Raw genomic sequence first — 17,971 nt, 5'->3', positions numbered from 1 at the left:
TTATTTTACTCTCACAGCTGGTTTCATTGACATATTTGATCATCTGAAACCGGGCTGCACAGTGTCGCACGGTGGCGTCACAGCAATAAGGCCCCCGGTTCAAGTCCTGGCTGGGGGACACGGAACACCATTCTGTGTGGAGTTTGCATGTTCTCCCTGTACCTGCTTGGGTTTTCTCCGAGGACTCCGGCTTCCTCCCACCGTCCAAAAACATGTTTCATGGGTTTCATTGGTTACTCTAAATTGTCCCTAGGTGTGAATGTGCATGGGTGTGTGATTTGTGGCCCCGCGACAGACTGGCGACCTGTCATGGATGTCCCCTGCCTTCGCACACAAGTGGCCAGGATAGGCTCCGGCAGCCCCGTGACCCTGAAAGGGAAAAAACGAGTTTAGAAAATGAATGAATGAATGATTCTCTGAAACTGTATTTATTATCGCTTAGACTCTTTTTGCCGTGTCAATCACCACAGGTCTTTAGAATTCAGTCTTTTAGAGTTCAGCGGTGAGAATGAAAATGCATTTAAACTTCATGCTTCCTGTGTTCCACAATGTTCTCTAAACCCAAAACTTTTCAGGTTTGACAGAATCTAAATATGATTCACAGTCTGAGGATTGGGCTGTAGATGCATTAGATATTTGAACGGCAGAATATTATTAGGTGTCTGTGGTTATAACTTGGCTAAAAGTATTCATTATTAGCAGGCAGGTTGGAGCACTTAGACACCACAAGTGTAACAAAAGTGATGATGATGGTAAATTTGTAAAATGTTGGTTGTAAAAGCTTTTCAGAACCTGGCCAGCTTAAAGTGATCATCCAATGATCTATTGTAAAAGTCTTCCCAGTGCACTTATGACCAATTATGATTATGCCTTTTTTATCACAAATAAAAAAAAACTATGTAATTTTCTTAAAAATGGTTTGTGCAATAACAATAGTTTATTAGAAATTCACCTCCCCTTCCTATAATCCATCTGTTGACATGCTCTGCTGCCAGTTTACAGCCCCTCCCAACCTAACATTGCCAGTGCAACATAAATGGTGAGCAATGTGGGAGTTATCCAGCTGTACAGTTTATACCCAGATTCCAGCTCAGACGACGAAAACAAAGACGTATATGGATCTATTTGTCTACAAGTCCATGCATCAAAATCGAGCAGAGCAGAAAAAGTTGCGCCCCCCCATTATATTCTTTATATCACAAATAACCTCTAACATTTTGAATAAAGAGATACTCAAAAATGCCATTTTTAGCCTAATGTTCTTTATATACGTCTTTCATCATGACAAAAATATCACAATGTTAAAAACACAAAAAAGCATGATTTTTTATTAAAGTGGGTTTTCAAGGACGTTATTTGAAGCAAGGTTATGATGTGAAGATTGTTAATTATGTTATAAATCAAAATTTGCTGTCGTGACATAAAAACAAGCTTTAGTACAAACAAAAGTTGTAATTTTTTCGTAAAACCTGACAGGATTCTTTTACTTCTCTCACTAGGATCAGCTGTCAGCAGACATGTACAGTTTTGTGGCCAAAGAAATCGACTATGCAAGCTACTTCCAGACAGTAAGTGCCGTTTTTGTGTACCATGAGTGAATTCCTGCATTGATGTGCACTCCCCTGACCCTCTGCTGGGTTTCTGACTGGCTGTGCAGCTGATAGAAGTGCAGGCAGAGTACCACAGAAAGTCCTTGGAGCTGCTGCAAAGTGTTCTTCCTCAGATCAAAGCTCATCAGGGTGAGTTTGCCGACAACATCAAAAAGAAAAAAAAACAATTATTAAAATAATTTTTTTTGTTTTTATTGTCACTATTATTTAGCATTTCTTTAGTTTGTGGCTCTTCCTAAAAGTTAGTTTACGCAGCTGTTTGGAGCCTGACAGGCAATATGTGAAAATGTAGATAAATATCCTAGAAAAGCAGGATGAAATGAGAGACCCTGCAACACTTGATGATTGTGTGTGTGATTCACAGAGACCTGGGTGGAGAAACCGTGCTATGGAAAACCATTAGAGGAGCACTTAGTGCTCAGTGGGAGAGATATTGCCTTCCCCATTGAAGCCTGTGTCACTATGCTGTTAGAGTGCGGCATGGAAGAGGAGGTAAACATATGACCGCCTTTTTTTTTTTACATGAAAAAGGGACATTGAAATTCATGTGCACAGAGTGGAGTGCTGAGAATACTCAAACTGTCCTAATTTCTACTCCATCAAGACCAATCCTTTAGTACAGTTAACTTGCTTATTATGAACAAATGATTATAAAGTGATTTATAGTCTTTTGCACTCTGTATTTTCTTTATGATTTAAACTCTAGGAACAATAATTCATCCCAAGTCTGTAGTCCAAACAAGAGTTAGTTTTTTATGACTGATTTGAAATTTTATTACATGTATTATTTTTTTTTTATATTTTTAACTTCAGCTCATCTGATCAAGGATTTGTTTTTTTTAAAGTGTTCCCAGTGTACTTTTAATTATTTTTATGGTGTTTTTAACCAAAATCATAAACCTCTCATTTTTTAGGACATAGTTTCTGCAGAGCGGTAGGGGTTCATCAGAAATTCGACTCTAAATTGTGAGCGGAGCAACCCCTTCGCCTCCCCCTCCCAATTTCTGAGAGCTTAAAGCAGGGAGCTTGAGTATTTTCTACGTCACAAATAAGCTCTTTTTCAAATGGCATCTTTTTGTCTGCTCCTGTTTCACAATGATTTGAATTTTAAGCTTAATTTTCTTTATTTGTGTCCTCTATCATCAGAAAAATGCCACAAGAACATATTAAAAATACAAAAAATACAAATTTTGTTGTAGTGGGTTTTTAAGTGACTCAAGAGGAACTACAACATATAAAAGTTGAGGATTAAAAAGAGTGCATTCTCTAAAAAAAAAAGAAAAAAAGAAATTTTATCTAAAAAATGTTGTGAATTTTTTGGGGCAAAAAGTGGACTAGTAAATATGTGCCAATGTCCACTGACAAATGAACAGGGGGTCCAAACACTGTGCATCAGCAATTTTAACTTGTTCTTGAATCTTTTTTGTCTTGGTCAGGTTTTTTTTTTTAAATACCTCCCAAAACCTAGCTGCTAATAACCCCACCTCACTATTCAGGTTCTTTGATCCACTGTGAAAGCGCACTGTAAAGGCAAACTAAAACAAAAAAAACGGTGGGAGATTTTGACATTTCCTGCTTGTCTACTGGACTGAATTTGTTCATTTGAACCAAAACCTGGGGTGAAGAAGACACATACAGCAAAAATACAGTACATTTTTACAGTTAACTCCAGAAAACGGGAAATTGTGGAGGTCTTGTATTGGATGTGGTAGTCTACAGTAAAGGTGCTCCACAAGGCACTGAGCTCTTACCTGTCTGTTCTCACTGTACACTTTGGACTTTTCTATCCTGCTGACATATAAATGACACCATCATAATAAGTTGTGTGTCTGTCTCATTTGAACATTATTTGCCTATTTTTATAATTTATCACTGCAATGGTGCAAGTAACTATTGACTTTTCCTTAGTGAGATGAAAAATTCTAACTTTATCCTAGTTTTTTCTTTAAAAAATAATTGTTAGACCATGAACAAAAAAGGCTCAAAATTTGACATTTTCTCCTCTCTAAGACTGGAAAAGCTGAATAATAAAAAATGTGAACCCCAACAGACAACAAGTTCATTTTGTAGTCCAATCAATCCTCCTCACATTTTCAGGGTTTTGTCAGTTTCCAATGTAACACATCAAATAAAATCTCTTAAGACATTTGCCTTGTTTTAATTTTCATGAGATATTCCTAAATGAATATCTCAGCTTTTCCTGCTTTATGTCACAGTTATGGAACTAAAGTGACCTCTTCTCTATGCTTTTGTATATCAGGGTTTGTTTCGAATTGCACCTTCTGCCTCAAAACTGAAGAAGCTGAAGGCATCTCTAGACTGTGGCGTGCTGGACGTTCAGGAGTACTCTGCAGACCCACACGCCATCGCAGGTTAGATATGAACACTACTTTGAATTACACTTGTACTAATACTTTACTGTATAAACTTGACCTGCCCTGTTTACTCTCGAGGTTGTACCTTTTGAAATCCTTCAGACAAACAACAGAAAGCTAGTGGAACTTGTCAAGTTGGGGTGTATCCATGTGAAAATATTTTCTAGTATTTGCCTTTTTTGGCTTAGTTCCTGAACCCAATTGCCTGACCTTGGGGTTTCCAGTCCATATTCTGCACACATGCTTCTGTATATTATTCCAGCCACTTGATTGTGGCGCTCCATGTATGCTTTCCCTGCCAGCATCTTACACCTTGCAGTTATGTGCTGGATTGTTTCAGGCGCCTCTTTACAAAGGCTACACCTTGGGTCCTGTCTGGTGTGGTAGATCTGAGCCTATGACTCAATGCCACACACGTGGATAGTGATCCACGTGTGTGGCATTGAGTCATAGGCTTTCTTGTAATCAATCCAGGCTGTGCACAGGTTGGTGTCTCATGACCTGCAGTTTTGAGCATCTGTTCTGTCGACCAGGAGTTGGTGTTTGGCTCCTCTCTTTCTCTATCTATCTCTCTCTCTCTCTCTATCATATATATATATATATATATATATATATATATATATATATATATATATATATATATATATATATATATATATATGGATATATATATATATATATATATATGGATATATATATACACACACAAGGGAATGGCAATAAATTCCAAAAATAACCGAGTTTAGTGTCAAACGGATTTCACGTCTTCTGCAGAAGACAAGATCCATTTTGCTCTTGCTTTTCTTCTTTCGCTGTCACTGATTTGCTTTTATATCAGAACCATGATAAAAGAAAGAAAGGCTTTCAGGCTTTTGCAGTGCTGTTATTGATCTCTGGGCTTTTATGGCAGTGCTGCCTAGAAGAGTGCTGCACAACACAGCTGTCAGATGAAAACTGTAGATTTTCAGGGAGAAACAAGCAAGGAGAAAAACCTTAACATTTATTTCTTTTTTTTTAATAATTCATAAACTGTCACACTGTTTATCTCTGTTGAGTCAATCAAAGGTCAACACTATGCAGGGAAAAATACATTTTAATGATTTGTGTTTTCAGATTCAATTAAATAATGTCCTGTGGTCCGATGAAACCAAAATAGAACTTTTTAGTCTCTACTCCTCGTGTTTGGAAGTGAAAAATGCTGAGCATCCAAAGAACACCATACCTACTGTAAAGCATGGGGCAGGAAACATCATGCTTTGGGGCTGTTTTTCGGCAAAGGGACCAGGATGACTGATCCGTGTAAAGGAAAGAATAAATTAGACTAAGTATCGTCAGATTTTGAGTGAAAACCTCCTTCCATCGGCAAGAGATTTGAAGATGAAACGTGGCTGGGTCTTTCAGCATGACAACGATCCCAAACACACTGCCCGGGAAACGAAGGAGTGGCTTCGTGAGAAGCATTTCAAGGTCCTGGAGTGGCCTAGCCAGTCTCCAGATCTCAACCCCAAAGACAATCTTTGGAAGGAGTTGAAAGTACATGTTGCCCAGTGACATCCCCGAAACATCACTGCTCTATAGGAGATCTGAATGGCCCATAATACCAGCAACAGTTTTTGAAAACCTTGTGAAGACTTACAGAAAATGTTTGACTGCTGTCATTGCCAACAAAGTATTGAGTTGAACTTTTGTTATTATTCATTGTCCTCCATAATTTCCATATAAAGTCTTTAAAAATCAAACAATGTGATTGTCTGGATTTGTTTTTCCTAATTTTGTCTCTCAGTATTGAGGTCTTCCTCAGATCAGCACAGAACTTGTCTCAGAAGTCCAGAGCTTGTTGTAAGGGCTCCCTCTGGTGGAACATGTATAGAAGCGCCTCTGCATCACTTAAAACACTGCATGTCCTTTTTGCAATTTACAACTCTAGGCTGCATCAGATTTAAAAAAGGAGTTAAAGAGGGGCAAGAATTCTTTCTCAAAGAGAGCAATACAATTGCTTTTCCTAAAAAAAAGCTAAACTCCTTAATTTCTGGTGGACACTTCTAGTGGAATCATTTCATCATCGCCTCATCTCCAAAAACCAACTCTAACTCTGTGCTATTTAAATGTTTGCATGTGAGGCTGTTTTTGAAAGATTTGACTCTAAAAACATTACAGTGAAGCAATTTGGGTGACAAAACTGGGTCATTTTCTTTACAGCAAAACAATCACTGATGCTCACATTGAACAGATCCACATATAGATGTGCAACATTAGACGAAAAGGATGAATGGAGGAGCAGAAAAGGAAGCAGATGACATTTTAACCTGTTTACTGCTGTACTCTTTATTGTGCATTTACCACAGTTGTATTTTCTTCAAGGTGCTTTGAAGTCCTACCTGCGTGAGCTCCCAGAGCCATTAATGACCTTTCAACTGTACAGTGACTGGATCCAGGCGTCCAAGTGGGTAACTTCAGGTGAAATGCAACTTTCAGGTTAAAGACTATCACTTTACAAGGACATTCTTTCTATTGCAGTATCCAAGATCATGAAAAGAGACTCCAGGCTTTGTATGCTGCTTGTGAGAAACTTCCTCCAGCCAACAACAACAACTTTAAGTGAGTTGCTCTATTTTTTGTCAACATATGAGTATTAATCCTATTTACTAGTTAGCAATCTTTATAAATGTCTGGCATATTTGGCCTTATTACATCTAAACTGCAATTTTGTTGACTTAGATCCTGATTTCTGCTGCATGTCTAGACGTTAAGAATAAAATGTCTGCTGTATTCCATATGAAAATGAACCAGTAAAGAATGCTTTCGCTCCATTCCCTCTTTGTTTTTTTGAAATATTTTTTTGGTTCTTTTATGCTCATTAACTTTTCCTCATAAACTTTCTAAAACCAAAATTTTTGCCAGGTAATTAATGAATATGTTGCATGATTCTTTTGTATTAAAAAACGATAGTGAGAGATTTTACAAATAACCTGCTTTGATGCTTTAAAAACAAAAACTTTCTGGAAATGTGTGTATAATGTTGATCCCATTTACCATTGCTGCAGCTTCATTAGTCTGTTTGAGAATAATTCTTTTAAACTTCTTTTTTTATTTTTCAATTTTACCTGTATGTTTTTCAAATTTAATAATTTTAAGAACAACATATTAAGTTAAGTAAATACTTCTTTTCTGAGTTTGTATTTATAAATGTAAAAAACTAGAAATTTTTTCTGCTTTATAGCTAGAATTGATTTATCAAATTTAATTATAGCTTTTAAATTTATTATATGAAGAATATGGGGCAAAATATGTAAATATGGCGTCTTATCCTTTTCTAATAGGTATTTGATCAAATTCCTGTCCAAACTGACTGAATACCAGGATCTAAACAAGATGACTCCTGGAAACATTGCTATTGTCCTTGGACCCAACCTGCTGTGGACCCATAATGATGGGTGAGCTATAGTATATAGGCTTCACAGTATTTTTGCATTTTTACAATCAAGTTTCAGCTGTTTTTCTCCAGATCCACAGTTCTTTCTCACTATACAACAACACAAACAAAAGTAATAAGATCCCTTTGTAATGATTTATTGTTTCCTGATATATAGCATACAGTTGGAGCTCATGAATCAGCTGCAGCAGCACTACTGTTCTTAGAAAGCTTTTCTTTGTGAATGTGTGCTCATGCATTTGGTGAAGCACTTATTTGTTTCATGTGGTCTTGTTGGATGAAGCTCCTTTCAAAAACAAAATCTGAAAAAGAAAATGTTTTTGCAGATTTAACTATTAAAACTTTTCTGTCTAACAAAGGGCCTAACCAAGTCCTAAGCATTGCTTCATGTTTCATTGGCCCTCCTCCACCAGCCTTCGAATTTGGCACAATTCTGGATTATTTTGTTAATGTAAATCCTTTTAAAGTTTTTAGGTTTATCATGTTGTTCCTCCCCTCAGTGTTGAAATCAGTTTTCAATGCATACATTCATTAAGTAAAGATAAAAATATAAGAGACTAGAAGACATTTTTTTAAACTGTCAGACTGAACTTCTAACAAATCCTCATAAAGCAGAACACTGATTTTGACAATTATCCAAACTAAAGTGTAAATCAGTTTTAATCTTGTTAACTTTTTTTGAGTTTTCAGCCTTTCATAGATTTTTTGGTTGATATGTGCAACGTTTTTTTAAAATGTTTTCCTGTTTTATATTTTTTCCTGTTTTTTAATATTCTTTTCCTGAACAGAGCTGTTTTTATTCTCCTTGTCTTTTGCAGCAACATAACAGAAATGATGACAACAGTTTCCCTTCAGATAGTGGGCATTATTGAGCCAATCATCCAGCATGCTGACTGGTTCTTCCCAGGAGGTGAACTGTAATAAAACAAGAGAAATAAAGACAATCCTAACTCCATAATTTTATGCTTGTCAGATCAATACCCATGAGAATAATGAGTATCTTTTGTTCTTGTCTTTATCGCTCTTAGAAATTGAGTTCAATGTCACAGGCAACTATGGAAGTCCTGTGCACACCAACCACAATGCCAACTACAGCTCGATGCCATCACCAGACATGGATCAGACAGATCGGAGGCAGAATGACCAGAGCAGACGGCCGCTAAGCGTCGCCACAGACAACATGATGCTGGAATTCTATAAGAAAGATGGGTATGACTCCTTTTTTCTACGTTCTTCAACTATATTACACTTCTAACATTGTCAAAGTAGGATAACATAGTTATACCATGGTCCAGGTGAATTCTTGATTCTGATTGGCTGCTAGGTGTGGATTAAAAAGGGATCATCCACAGTGATAATGCATGCCTAAAAAAGAAGTTCCAGTCACAAAGCTTAAATGTTCTATATCACTGCATTAGCTTCTTTAAATTCAATTCAATTTTATTTATATAGCCCAACAATAGTTGTCACGATGGGCTGCATACCTGTAATTGTATAAGAACATGAAGTCATGAATTCAATAGGTAATGGCTAAACTTAACTAAACAGACTAAGATAACTGGGGATCCCTGCACTTAGAGACTCCTTCTTGGTAAGAAAAAACTCCCAAAAAAAACTGAATCGGTAAAAAAAGAAGAAACTTTCAAAACTTCAGGGATGTCCACATGTAGGAGGGATCGTCTGCCGGCATGGACAGGCGATGTACAAGGGGTCTTAGAGAAGAATTAGCTTATCTAACGCTGCAACTACAACAAACTTTTGCTTCATCAGCTAGACAAAAACAACCGGTAAGAGGTAAACTTTTTCACTGAACTGATAACCTGTCGTGACGATCAGCATATATATGGCTTTCCTTTGCAACTGCAGTCCAGCTCAGTGTGTTGTCACGTTACAGTAAAAATGCGCCGCACCACATAACAAATAGTCCGCTTTTTGTGAATAAAACAATCTAAAACGAAATAATAACAAGACTAAATGACAAGAAAATGACTGAATATGTATTTCTTTTGTAAGTGACCATAGTGAAAGCGGGATAATGGCAGAGGAAGTGTGTAATATCAAAAATTAACGGTTCAGGTTTCTACGGCATGTGTTAATATCTGATAATCCACACATCGGCCATTATCCCTTGCATATCTACTTAGTTGATTATTTTGTTTGAGCACTACATTCATTTAAAACATTAAAAAATTTTAAAAACAAAAGAATGCTTTTTATTATTTCAAGTATAACACACTTTCTTTTGCCAAGAACCTGTAGATGAGGAAGTCACTGGCCTTAAGAACTGCAAAAAATAATTTAACTGTTCTTTGTTTTGAATGGTGGTTTGAAGAACCCAAATGCAGGACACAGACATATACAGGACCTTGATTAAATGAATGAACTTAAATTCATCAGGTCAAATAGGAAAGCTTTAACATAAATGTAAAAAAATAAAATACCTGGAACATGATGGAACACTCAGGGTTGGACAAAAATATCCTACAAACTAAAATCTTGGCTCTTAGATTAACTGAGAGAGGAAAACCAAACCAACCATTAAGCTAAAAAAAATCCCATTGCTTTTTGTTTTACGGCTGTTCAGAGACATATCTGATAAATGCTGTGATGCTGCAACTATGCATTTGTATGGGACATTTCTGTGATTGAGGGCAAATATAGAGAAAATTAAGCTCAAAATTGCATTTTGGAGTATTTCTTTATTAAAATCAGGAACAGATAAAAAAAGCAGTTTGAAAAGGCTTGTGATGTAGAAGCCACATACAGCGGGCCACAAGCTCCCTGCTCTGTTCCATTCTGATGAATCCGCTTGTAGACGACCATGAACCATGTATGTCGTTGATTTCCTTGTCTGAGCTGAAATCTGGCTCACATGGCTCCATTATTGCTCACCATATTTGTGAGCAATATTGTCCTTTGTCCTCTGGCATCTCTTGTTCTGGGTCCTCCGAGCTGCTGACCTGGTGTGCCCAAGTTGGGCGCATTGGACTGGGGGACTGTGGGGCAGGAGGTGCTGGGATGAGTTGTGCTTGTGTTGCTTGGATCCTGACACCCCAGTAAACAGGACAGGGCGGATGGCGCCTTCTGGGTTCTCTGTTCTTTTGCTTTCTTATAATAATTTCTCTTTTATTTATGTTTATTTTTTGTATATTATTATTAGGGGCTTATTTGATTACATTATTGCATGTGTGGGGAAGTAGGGGCAGGCTTACTCTGCATCAACTCAGAGAGGAATTTCTAATGAACTCTTGTTGCTCTGCAGAAATCTTGAAAAAAACAGATTTTTTGTATTTTTATTTAGGCTAAAACAGCATATATATATATATATATATATATATATATATATATATATATATATATATATATATATATATATATATATACAGCATATATACAGCAAAATTCATTAAAAGACCACTGGGAACGCTTTTACAATAGATCAAAAGATGATCAGAGTGGGTCTTACAGCTCCCATTTAATTATGCTTAAGAACTCTGTTTTCTACAAACTCAAAATTGATATTCAATATAACATGTCTATTACATCCCAAATATCCTTTTGTTAAACATAAAACAGGACGTGGGCTTTTATTTTGACACCTGTTATGAAATAGAAAAAAGACGATATGAAAACAGAAAACAGTGGCATTGTTTGGCAACATTTGCACGTGTTCTTATGAATCGAAATCTATTCTTCATATTACCCGGTTTGAAAGTTTTGTCTGCACGGCTCTCTACATGTGTTTTTAACAGTCGGCTGTTAAACTCCACTTCCATATGTCGTCAAAGGAGCAAGTACGCTCACTTCCTGTCTCCTGAAAAGGACTTCGGCTAAATGTGAAAGAAAACAGTTCAACAACCAACGCACAAGTCCCATAATGACTCACCTGAATTAAAACAATCCCTTCACAGCAAAGAGTGCTCACTATTGTCAGCCATCACCTGATGCTGCATAGATCTCCCCACAACACTGACAATATCCCAATTACACACCTGTTAGGATTTCTGGTAAGCCTATAAAAATACTTTCTCAGCTTTTATCATCTTCATTAGGGTTCAATTTTGAAAGCATACTACTCTGGCGTCATAAAACCTTCCAGTAAATGTCTAAGCACATTCACAAGCTTTAGTTAGTTTCCAGTTTTTGACAGAAATTATGTCTGTTTGGTCCAGAAGGAAGCGTTTTGTTTCTGTATCAGCTCTTAATGAAAAATTGATTTCATCCAGAAGTGATGCATTATGCATAATTAAAACCCTTTTATCAGGAAACATCACTAAACCTAACGGAAGTTCACACAAAAACCCCAAACATTTAAAGTGTAATAAGTGTTTAAAGAACTGAGCACTGATAGTTTTTATCTGGATCTTTGGAAGCAGATGACTCACAAAGGGGACCTCCCAAAAAAAAAAGAAGCTTTTATTCTTGGAGGTGGACGTGATGGATTCAGACTCTCTGTATCACCTGCTCTCAGCGTTTCAAATACAATGACTCGACTGAGACTGAAGGAGAGGTAGTGAGGGAGCTGACATTTAGTCTGTGAAATAAGCAATCCGACAATCCTTAAACTGTGAAGGGGGATTAGTGGAAAACCAGTGAGCCGCCATTATTCTCTTTCACTGCCTGTCAGTGTCTTTACTTTCACACAGCCATGGTCTTATCAGGTCCTGGGGGGGAGGATGAGCTCTGCTACAGCCCAGGGACCGCATGCCACCAAGCTAATTAAACTTTTTCTGAGTGGATTGGATCAATAGAGTTCAGCTCTCAATGAAAAAACTCTTGTCAGAAGCAGACAGAAGCTTTATGAAGAAGAAATCGACACATCAGATTGATTTACAGTAGAGACAGTATAAGAATTACTTTTTGATTTAATGTGCAAAAGATTTAAAACGTCTGTTCATCTGCTTTCTATACCAGTTTTGTCTATAGGTGATCACGGGCTTAATGGACTTTGAGCAGGTCTACAACGGAATTCAAGCATTTACCATTTTTTATTATTCAATCCACACTTTTAAAATTGATTAAAATTCCAATTCATCCCCTTGTCCCTTTACTGATCTGCGCTTTTAAGATGTTAGGATCAAAAGTGGCGCCTTTGATTCCAGGCTTCATGCTGTGTTTCATGCATTGCAGCTCTGTGTGGATGAGAGGGTTCGTGTCATCAGATGACTTGAGAAAAAATCCTCTTGTCTTGATCTGCTGCTCTTCCATCAGAGTCAGAGCAGTTTCTGAACTTCTCATGACACAACAAGACAGATGAAGCTGCTTTAAACATATTTAATACAAAAACTGAATCTTAAAGTAAAAAGACCCTTTGAAAGAAAAAAGATCTTATTTTTCTGTCTTGTAAGAAAATAATCTTATCAAGAAAGTTTTTCAACAGCAAAATAATCTTAGTTTAAGAAAACATATAGTGGCTAGAGTTTTTTTCTTAACATAATAGTTCTTAGTAAGACCATTTTCTTACCCCATTGGCAGATTTGTTTTGTTTACTTGAAGAAATCCTTTGAAATTTTAAGATTTTTTCATTATTTTTAGGGGGCTTGTCTTCACAGTGTACCTAAAGTCTCCTTTATGCATCATGTAAATGGTACACGGTCACAATTATTTTTTTGGACTCTCAATTACAGGCATTACAGCTATCGTAGAGTGATTGTTTAGTGCTCTCCATTTTGCTTGAAAGCAATCAGATCTTCTGGGGCAACACCTCAAAAACTGCATTTTGAGAAGTTAAAGGACAATGGCTATGACATATTAAGAAGGACTGTTGTCTGTGTGTGAAGTGAAGGGCTTTTTATATTTCACACATTGAAAGACACAGCAGCCAACACACGTCATAGTTTAATGATGAACAAATAAGAAATCAAAAACACCAAATAAAAAACATAAGGAAAGAATATCATGTCATGTTGTGTCTGTGGCCAAATTCATTCCCAACTCCCTAACTAAAAAAAAAAACAACTATGTATTACGGTCCAGGGCCTTGGATTTTGAAAGCAATTGAGACACATCCTCACTACTCTTTTTTTTAAACGGCAAATATGGCTATACAGATTTCCCAAAGTAAAACCCAATAAATATGAACATTTTACGAAGACTATTTATGAATCCACTATGCTCTGAGGATAAAAATTTGGGTGGTTAATTAATGCACAATTATGGTGTTGTGGTCTTCGCCAACCTAATTAACACTGATGCACACAGGTTTTTTGCAGAGACTTCTGGTAAATTTCTAGGAGTTGTAAAAATGGCAAACCCACTATATAGTGCACCAAGTAGTGAGTAGTGAAGGAATTTGAACAAAACCTGAGCCATATTTTCTCTTAACCATTTTGCTATCCTATGACTCCACCCTTACATTGACGTGTTCTCCCTACCATGACAAAGGGGGAAAAAGGTGAAGAGGATTTCATGTAATCCATAGACACCAGTGAAGATCACATATCATTGAAAAAAAAAGGTTCAGTGCACTGTCTAGTGGGTCTAGATGACCCCACTCCAAATGTTAAAGTGCCTAGGATAGCACAAGGGTTAAAAAAATCACAATCACAATTTGCGTTCTGTTGCCAACAAGCCTTCCCCCTCTGTTTCTGAAAACAGCACAAAGCAAGAAATTCTAAATATTATAGTTCTTCAAGAGACCACTAAAGGCTGGTGTCTTGAGGGAGCAATTTCAGAAAAAGTCTGACATTACACCCGAAATATTGGAATTTACAAGATGAAATCAAAGGCTTTGGATGCATTTGGTTATGTAATCTATTCATAAAAAAATACTTTTGCTGTGTATTTTTACTTCTTTATTTTTGTTTAAATTTTATTTACTTTGTCATAAAAAATGCAGTTTTTTACAGATGTTCCTCTGTCTTATTATAATGTTGTTCTGAAGGTCACTTTATTCCTCTGTGAGTGTCACAAGCTGAATAACCAAATCAACAGCGTTGCCCAACATACCAATGAAACCAAAGAACTTCCTGGCTCAAAAGACTTTTCGATAACCTTTAAAACTGTCGGCTCTAGAGGATCATGCAGCCCTTTTAGTCCAAAACAAGGCTCCATTTGCTCATATCTATTTTATTGACTGATGCAAGCCATTGCAAAAGTCGAATTTGAAGATTAAAAATGATATATTTTATAATCTAAACTGCTTTAGCAACCTTAGCAGCAGCTCAAAACCTCTTACTTTTCTTTTAATTGTGGAAATCGCACAATATTCATTAGGGAAAGTCTGACCTAATTAGAATTAAATAGAGCACCCATTTTGTGTCTGGGTTTGATGTCACCAACACATTTCAGGGAGAATGTTTCACTGCTTCATGCATTACTTTGCTGTTCCACTCTGCAGCCCCATGTTGGGCAGTTCCCCCGTACACTTTGCCTCAAAGTCCAATGGTTTATTTGACATAGCCAGTCAGTCAGTGCAGGTTGATGGGCTTTACGTTTACATCTGACCTCATTGTGCTTGTCTCTGTTTTAACAATGCAGCATTAGGAAGATACAAAGGTACAGTATTGCTACTTTCCTTAACACATCATTTCACCATTGTGTTTAACTAGAAAGGAGCTGCTTGTCATCTGTTGTGCATGTTTGTTGTTCAATTTTCTGAAGAGACTTCAGTAGTTCATTAGCTTGATTTTGGGTTAAACTGTTTCTTTTTAAAATATATTTTTCTCTTTTCCATAAAATCTTTTCTGCAGTTTCTTATATGGGACAATTCTTTCTAACCTGTGAAGACCACAGCCTCTTTTGGCCTAATTTTAGCGGTTTGAGCCACTTTAAGGGCCAATTTTACAGTTATTAGGTTCAATGTATAAACTAAATGAAATGGATTTCAAAAGATCAACTTTTTTGCATAAAAGACTTTCTCACATGAATGTGTTTAAGTAACAGCAGAAAAAAGCTGAGAACCACAGACACGTCACAAATGTAGCATTAATGTATCAAGTTCACCACAAAACCACAATGGTGACATTTTTGCATTGCAGATTGTTTGCTGTTTTTAAAGATTTGAAAGTGAATGATGTTCAATTTTATGACTTATTTTAGCAAAACGCAGTCAGCTGTTTGTCATTTTCAATGGCATGTTGAACTGCACTAGACACTTTTTTAGGTACACCTTGCTAGTATTGGGTTGGACCCCCTTTTACCTTCACAACTGCCTTACTCTTTGGTGGCGTAGATTCAACAAGATTCTGGAAACATTCCTCGGATAGTTTGGTCCATATTGACATGATGGCATCTTAAAGTTGCTGCAGATTTGTCGGCTGCAAATCTATTATACCAATCTTCAACTCATCCCAACTATCCTAAGGTCCAACAATGCTTTTTGGATTAATGTCATGATGTTATGTAAAACACTTTAAAATTTAGATTTTTTTTCTTTGTCAGCCATTTTGTCATCCATTAGTTGCTATGCTGTGATGTCGAGCAAATATAGTGAAGAGGTCCTTAGTTTTGGTTCCTGTTGCTTGGGGACTGCAAATAAACAAGCTCAAGTCATAACTCCAATCATGGCTTGTTGGGATCTGAGAAATTGCTCTTTGGATTTTTGAATTTCTTGTGGCTGAGGTAAATTCACTGAGGCCATCGCTCCTGTGACCATTGAAAAAATCCTAAAATGTTTACAGCCAGTTTACTAAAGGTGGATACTATACCTACTCAGGCCTGCACAACTGGTCAGTTATTCAAAAGTTTAATTTTTCCCAAACGTACAGTGATATTTTCTGACTTCTTAGGTTCTTCTTATATATATATAATATAATCTTTACATATGGTTAATGCTGTAGCAACCTAATCAAATGTGTCTGTCTGCTCTACAATGGGCAGTTTGAGACTACACATCTTGTGCCATCTAAACTATAATTGCAGACATTTCAAAATGTTTTAACCCTTGTGCTATCTTAGATGACCCCACCCTTACTTTGACGTGTTATTCCCACCATGACAAAGGTGGATAAAGTTGGAAAGATTTCATGTAATCCATGGACACCAGTGAAGATCACAAATCATTGAAGAAAAAAGGTTCAGCGCACTGTCTAGTGGGTCTAGATGGCCCAACTCCCAATGTTAAGGTGCTTAGGATAGCACAAGGGTTAAAGTAAACACTTAAAAAAGAAATTAGAAACATTTCAAAGACAAAGACATTGATCTATTTTTGTGGGACACTTGGTTTTAATGGTTGTAATCAGCAATACAGACATAAGGAAATAACCCGCTTGACACACAGTTTTCATGCATACTGGAAAGTTGGTATATTCTCTCAAGGAAGCTACCCCCAAGTTTGTGTTTTGGGTTCGACCTTGCCGCATACGGGCACCCCCACACAGCATCTTTTGATTGGCTGTGCATCTCTGTCCCACTGCAGCATGGGTGTCAGGGTGATGGACACTTCTTGGGTGTCACGCAGGGGCTCTTCATCTTCTCGTAAAAGTTCCTCTACACCACCGAATGTGCACCCCCCAACCCCGCCCGCTGATGCAATCATCCCCGAACAGCCTGGGGATTTCTATGTCTCCCCTTCCCCAACCCCTCCTCCCACTAGCAGCGACCGAGCCAGGTAAGGCCGTTTTGCCCCGCCCTGCTGTTTCTTCTCGCCCCCTTACTCCCCTGCTGCTGCCTTCCTTTATCACGGCGTGTGCTGCTGCCCCCCACCCCCACCCCCACAGCTGACAAAAGTCCTGCGCTGTTTGCTCCTTTAAACTCCAGGTTTTATGTTTGTCATTTATCCACACAGTTCACCACAAACCTCACTGTTAACCTCCAATGTTTCTACAAACGTAGTGATTGATCTTTAGACTTTTTAAAAAACATTTGCATAATAATCTGCCTTAGAGGTGATGCTTAAAATCCTATGATTAGGGGTGTAACGATTCCTTTTAACGGTTCAATTAATATCATAATCTTTGGTTGGCGCTACTATTTATAGTAGATTTTGGTTCATTTTGAATGATCATATTCGATCCGATTCACTGATCTAAGATCGGTCCAAGACATCTTTAGTCAAAACTTCAACCAGTGTGACTCAGAAAGAAATATCTAGGTACTGAACAGTGCAGGTTAAATTTTCCAGATTATTTGTATTTCTTGAAAAATAATCAAGTGTAAATTAAATATGTGTACAAACAAACAAGTAAACAAGAATTAATGTCAAATCTGTTCACAATTTAGTTTCATAAAGTTCAGCCCACTGTTGTTTTTCCACATCCAAATAATCCAGAGGGAACATTATTAGAACATTCTACCACATGTCTTTGCAAAATTCAGTGCTTAGATTGATGTCCGCTGTGACAAACTTTTTACGTTACGTTAACTACGTTAACTACTGTGCCTCAATCCAAAAGGTATTTCCAATATTGATATAATCAATTTATTTCATTTTGAAATGGTTTTATAATAGCATAGGTTGATTTGATTAACAACTTGCCTCAGGTAGATCAATCTGGTCAGGTCGTAGGATTTAAAAAATAAATCGATTCATCAATTTAAGTTGATTGATCGTAACACCCCTACCTTCAATGCAAAAAAATGTCTTCACTATTAAATGTTAGTGGAAAGTCAAC

General features: G+C 37.1%; 1 protein-coding gene across 12 annotated transcripts in view; it reads left to right on the top strand.

Annotated features, from left to right (window-relative positions):
• LOC101158144 (rho GTPase-activating protein 44) overlaps window positions 1-17,971 on the top strand; it is a 76,958-nt gene that overhangs the window by 47,246 nt on the left and 11,741 nt on the right. For 4 of the 12 annotated variants that reach the window (XM_004080658.5, XM_078937926.1, XM_023949199.2 and 1 more), the window contains exons 8-18: window positions 1,500-1,568; window positions 1,658-1,739; window positions 1,975-2,102; window positions 3,871-3,982; window positions 6,347-6,428; window positions 6,503-6,583; window positions 7,306-7,419; window positions 8,237-8,328; window positions 8,447-8,627; window positions 14,898-14,915; window positions 16,777-16,968. In XM_004080658.5, the coding sequence (XP_004080706.1) occupies window positions 1,500-1,568; window positions 1,658-1,739; window positions 1,975-2,102; window positions 3,871-3,982; window positions 6,347-6,428; window positions 6,503-6,583; window positions 7,306-7,419; window positions 8,237-8,328; window positions 8,447-8,627; window positions 14,898-14,915; window positions 16,777-16,968 (1,151 nt within the window). The remainder of the gene's footprint in view (window positions 1-1,499; window positions 1,569-1,657; window positions 1,740-1,974; window positions 2,103-3,870; window positions 3,983-6,346; window positions 6,429-6,502; window positions 6,584-7,305; window positions 7,420-8,236; window positions 8,329-8,446; window positions 8,628-14,897; window positions 14,916-16,776; window positions 16,969-17,971) is intronic. The other 8 variants (XR_013651673.1, XM_078937924.1, XM_078937925.1 and 5 more) reach the window with 3 other exon arrangements.

The sequence above is a fragment of the Oryzias latipes genome, chromosome 19 (assembly GCF_053564925.1).
Source record: "Oryzias latipes strain Hd-rR chromosome 19, Olatipes_Hd-rR_3.1".
Classification (NCBI taxonomy): domain Eukaryota; kingdom Metazoa; phylum Chordata; class Actinopteri; order Beloniformes; family Adrianichthyidae; genus Oryzias; species Oryzias latipes.
The sequence above is the reverse complement of the archived record's forward strand: the minus strand, read 5'-3'. Positions and strand labels throughout refer to the sequence as shown.